The following is a 6095-nucleotide window of genomic DNA, read 5'->3' as shown; positions in this document are numbered from 1 at the left end:
ACGGCTCATCGGGTAGTTTTTTCAAGAGTCACGTATTTAGTCCAAATGAAGCTCTAGAGGGGGTTTACTGGATGGGGCGTTTATTTATTTATGTACAAAATATAATCAATAGTGTTATGTTTCTTTGTATATCACAATAGACAATACGCCAAAAGTTTCCTCATCTCACTACCCGACGACTTGGAACAAGAGGTCATTCAAAGTGAGTTTATCCCCTGTGACAAAATAATGGACCTTTCCGCTAAGCCCCGCCCCTTGGATATTGTTGCTAAGGTCCCACAAAAATGACAGTGTTAAAACCATAGAGCTATTAAACAACTTATTCTTATTATATCTCTATGGTTAAAACATACGCAATCACGTGCGTTTGTGATATACGCTAGACACGCGCGTATTCTTGGCTCTGTTCTGATTGGTCACTTGTTAAGTTTGACACACCGGAAAGGTCCATTCTTCAAGCTTTTTCTATCCAATTATATTTTTAGTTTTAGATTACGTATTTTTTTACCGGAGATATGAAGCTCTAAATAGGTATTGAGACTTTGATGACACACTGTTGATATATTTCACAGTGGTTATGAAAAATATCATCCGCTTTAAAATCAATAACATATCGACAACGCAATAAATATCACATTGACATCGAAAATGTACCATATCGATAGGACAATCTATTTTATATTAATAGGATAATATAGTATTGTTAGGGTAACCGTACCGTATTTATTATCGAATTACTAGTCAATATCATAAGCTATATGTAATAATGTATCTTATATAATTTGTAAAGGGTAATCGATTAAATACTATAATATAATTAATAACATATAAATAATGTAATCGATATCATATCAACCGGACAATCGATAAAATATTGGTAGTTCAATAAATGTCATATTGATAGTGCAATTAGAATAGTTTTATCATTAACGTATGAATAGTGTAATTAATAATATATCACCGAAACGATCAATATCATAATTATGTAATTGTTAACACATTGTAGTGTAAGCATAAATATATTCAATAAAGCGATAATTGATAATATTTTCGTCATATTGTAAACGATTTTTCAATAAGTATAATAAATAAAATATAGATAGGGAAACTAATAACATATGAAAAGTGTAATACATAATCATTCAATAATCAGTGTCACTGCAATCAATAATATTTTATATATATATATTTAATTATTTTACATATCGGTAGTATAATTGATATCCTATCGGAGTGTAATTGAAAAAATATAAATAGAGTAAGGCGATTAATAACATATCAATAGGGTAACGAGCCTAAATAATCATTCAATAATGTAAATTGATAAATAATAATAACATATATCATTGTAATCAATAGCATATAGATTAATCAATCAAATCAAAGAGGCATTCTATAACATCGATAACAACATATTAATAACATATCGATAATTTAATCGATAATGAGATAATCGATAAAATAGCCATATCATATTGATATTATAATCTGTATAAAATGTATTTCTTTTATGTTTATTATATAGGTATCACTACTATGGAATCGGAATTAAAGAATCAAGTGTTTATTATCATTCGGTGTATTCTGGAAAAGGATTAACAAGGTAAGAAACAACATTAACAATTTAAAAAAAAATAGACCATTAGGCCTGGTACTCAGGAATCCCGTAATATCTTAATAATGTTTATGTAAAAATATATTTAAAACTTTACATATTTAGATAAAATATTTAAAATTTTAATATATATTTGTACATATATTATGAACATATGTATGTAAATTTATATAGGCCTATGTATACTTTTAATATAATATATAAACATACATACAAATACATACTGTATGTACATGTCTATATATATAGGCCTATATATATATATACATCTTTATATAAATATGTACATGTATACTCAGTTACACGTACCCCATATGTAAAATGGCACTTTGTTTATTATTTCGAGTATTATTTATATCCTTAATATTATATACTGTTATAGTTATTTTATTATCATTATTATTATTATTATTATTATTATGAACATATGTATGTAAATTTATATAGGCCTATGTATACTTTTAATATAATATATAAACATACATACAAATACATACTGTATGTACATGTCTATATATATAGGCCTATATATATATATACATCTTTATATAAATATGTACATGTATACTCAGTTACACCTACCCCATATGTAAAATGGCACTTTGTTTATTATTTCGAGTATTACTTATATCCTTAATATTATATACTGTTAGAGTTATTTTATTATTATTATTATTATTATTATTATTATTATTATTATTATTATTATTATTATTACTATTACTATTATTATAATAAATTCTGCGTTAGCCTAATTTTATCACACACCATGTTCAACGCCATACTTCAATATGACCTTCAAATAATCCAACGGGTTATCTATATGTTCTGTTCACGCACACTAATATAAGTAGCTGTACATTGTCATTACACACCTGGCTATTCAAAAGCATTGTGTCCACAATGTAACCGTTATGTAACGGTTATAAACAATGGAACTTTCCACCGTTTTTTTTTTTTTAAAGCTAGCGATAACATTTTATAGGTGTTGCATCCAACGTGTAAATCATTTTCATATGTTAAAAAAAAAATAAACTAACACAAGTGTTTGTAGTGGTCTTAGCACGTGTGATGAGTTTGGTACTACATTGTTTTATATCCCTCATAATGTAAAATTAGGTGGCATTGCTGATGACAAATGACTTGGATAAGTGTGGTAATATCGGTGAGTATGAAAAGCTTGCATCTCGGACACTCACATAGCAGCCATCCACCGCTAATCAATTTCGATCAGTGTTGGGGCAAACGATTGGTGTGTCAATATTTGGATGGCGATAACCGGCTACTAATCTGCTGTTTTAAAGTACAAAACACATGCAAAAGAGGCGGTTGATGAGAGCTTACACATCTAAAACTGTTTGATTTGATCTTTTACGACATGCATTGGGTTGAAAGTCCTTTCAGCCTACGTGTGGCTACATTGTTCAATCCATATTGCTATTATTCTAATATACTTCTCTTTGTACTAAATTAGGCCTACCAACAAATCCTCCCGATTAAATAGGTCCAATGCCTAATAACAGTATATTTCTAAATTAATTTAGTTATTATTTTAGTCGATCTGCTCAACATATATGTGATTAATTCACTTTTCTGGCCAATAGATGTCGTTCATTCCTTCAATTGTAGCCATAAAGCAAAAGGTATACACATTTTTAATGATATGCCATCTGCAATGACCGAAACAATTGAGAAATAAAATATATGAATTTTTACTTCATATATTCAACAACAGTGTATAATTATTAAACACACCATTTTTAAAGGTATAATTACAATGTTTTTATTCTCTTGCATTGACCCTTAAATTGGCAGGTAATCAATAATTGATTTATGTAGTAAAACGTCTATAGGTTTATCTTTTTTTGAATAATTATTTTATTTTATCTTATTCGTATTAACCAACAGCAATAAAAACCGCCACTAACAGTCAGTGGAAGTTTAAATAGTTTGATATGTGTCTTATTAGAAGTTATTGATAAATTTATTTGTTTATAATTAAAAACTAAAATTTAATTACATTTTTATTTTTTCTCTGTTTTACCACATGATTTAACTGCGAATGGTACGGTAGCATTTGTGACTTTTATTAATGTAACACTTTTATATAACATTAAATTGAGAATTATAACGGCCCACATCAAGTTAGTCGCAGACAATTAAAGAAGTTTTCAGGCTTTCAAGACAACACAGATAAACATAGTTTACGATGGCTGAGACTAAAATATACTTCTTATGTATTTGTAATTTTGTAAGTTTTTTTTTCCTGGGCACACCTTTCTTTAGAAAGAGTGCCACTGCTATGAATGTATTGTTTCCGAATAAATACATAGACGATGAGTAGACTTGATTACAACCTTATATTATGCCTAGATGCTATTGTGCTTGAAATTATAGGAAGATACAACAATAAAAGTGCATTTTTTTATTAACATAAGAACATCTTCATATTTTCTACAGATTTTCAGGCGCTCGATTGAAAAATGAGGTAATTTAATCTGGTTGTTTTTAGGTATAGATATATATATATATATATAGCCTAATATATATATATATATATATATATATATACACGTCTAATTAGTTTTTAGTATATATATAATGTGTGTAAAAGCTAAAATCAGTTACCTCCAATCGGAGTCAAATTCTTAAGGTATCCAAGATGGTGAAAGGATCTGCAAAGACCCCCCCAAGTCCCAGGTTCGGGGATCCAGTTTTGATTCCTACTTAGAGTGATTTTTTTTTCAATTCTGCAAAGTCTTCTGCATTACCGCAATATTTCGAATTTTCAACTGTATTCAAGTTAATTTGTAGTTATTTTAATAAAGTAGTGTTTTTATAAAAATTAATGTTTCCATGTTAATTACTTTGTCATAAACGGACGACTTATTAATCTTCACTAATATTTGAACTAAAACGATATCGTGACTAACTTTGCAAAACAAAGTAATTATCAACGTTCATCGTACGTCCACTTTATTAACAATTGAAAGCCCTGTTATGAAGATTAGATATTATATACCTTAGTCAAATTATTTTACTTAGTTACCACGGAATGTAGTAAGCGTACATATAACATATTGCCATATTTCATGATGTGTTAAATTAATTAATAAAAGTGGGATGCAACCAGGATTAATAAGTGTTGAAATTATATTCATAATATACATACATTTGAAATGAAAACAGAGTGCAAACTGAAATGGTTTAATTGAACAGCAATTCCAGTATACCTGCCAGCGTTGCTTAGTTGCTAAGTATGTATTGTGTATATTACCACAATGTTTCTTATCGGAGTTGAACCAATATCAAATTCAAATCTAACTCTATAAAAGTTTACGAGTATCCAAATAAATAGGTCTATACTGATACGATTATATATTTGATGATACTAAACTATTATATAATTCTACTTTGCCTTCTCTACCTCTCAACCTCCATAGACCAACTTTTATCAGCATTTCTTAAATTTCTTCTTTCCCAGCCCCTTCTCTCCCCCACCCTACTCTCTCTCTTATCAACTATTTGTTGGTAGCGTATGTTTTGTATTTTTTTCTTACATAATCTCGTGTAAACAGAGATTATATCATCGGGTGACTGTTCCCATATATTGGGTTTCCATGAAAAAGCGATAGGACATGTGTAATATTATTGAAATATTATTATATATTAATACGATTTAATAGTATAAATGAAATAGTAATGATAATATAGATTAATATTTGCATAGAGATCAGACTTTTTAGGTTAGCACGTGAGATATATTAACCATTTAAATGATGATGAAACTACACAATTGCCATGACTGATAGGCCTATTTTTATGCTGTATCTTTTTAGGGTGGGTTTAGTAGAAAATATTCGTTAGCCTCAAAGACTGGTACGTTACTCCCGGAATTCCCTTCTGTTGAACACATGATTCTGGAACCTGATCTGGAAAGGGATAAGGTACGGTACATTTCACTTCATAGAGTTTAAAGCCTGATCCACACTAAAATGACGCTTCAAACGCATTGAAAGATACTTGACGCAAACTCAAAACAACGCAGTTCTTTAGCCAAGCCATTTTGCATACCTTCTTTTCGTTTGCGTTATTTACGCGCCTTATATCAATTGGAACCATTTGTTGTAATTTTAAATGCGATGCAATTTGGAAGTAAACGTTGAATTGAATTAACTAAATTTATTTACACTGAAAAAAAAAACCGATTGTAGGTGTAGTTTTACTTGGGTTTTGCGTCAAGCACCATGTTTAGATAGCCACATAGTGTAGACCAAGCTAAGCTTGTGATGTAAAACTAAAACGTGTACAGTATATTGGGATATTTTCATGTATTACTTGAATTAATATTCACTTTTGACAGCTTGAAACCTTATTAATGATGTATAAGACACACTGCCAATGTATACTCGATACCATTATCAACAACACTATTGAGGAGGTAAGCAATGGATCTTTCTCCATAAAATTAAATCATATA

General features: G+C 29.2%; 1 protein-coding gene across 1 annotated transcript in view; it reads left to right on the top strand.

Annotated features, from left to right (window-relative positions):
• LOC117108275 (DNA-binding protein RFX6-like) overlaps positions 1-6095 on the top strand; it is a 24202-nt gene that overhangs the window by 4932 nt on the left and 13175 nt on the right. Inside the window, exons 5-9 of the mRNA XM_033250249.1 lie at positions 141-202; positions 1526-1603; positions 4076-4103; positions 5455-5562; positions 5979-6056. Coding sequence (XP_033106140.1) covers positions 141-202; positions 1526-1603; positions 4076-4103; positions 5455-5562; positions 5979-6056 — 354 coding nt within the window. The remainder of the gene's footprint in view (positions 1-140; positions 203-1525; positions 1604-4075; positions 4104-5454; positions 5563-5978; positions 6057-6095) is intronic.

Source organism: Anneissia japonica, unplaced genomic scaffold (genome assembly GCF_011630105.1).
Source record: "Anneissia japonica isolate Jap-2015-1 unplaced genomic scaffold, ASM1163010v1 scaffold456_len727751_cov192, whole genome shotgun sequence".
Lineage (NCBI taxonomy): Eukaryota > Metazoa > Echinodermata > Crinoidea > Comatulida > Comatulidae > Anneissia > Anneissia japonica.
The sequence above is the reverse complement of the archived record's forward strand: the minus strand, read 5'-3'. Positions and strand labels throughout refer to the sequence as shown.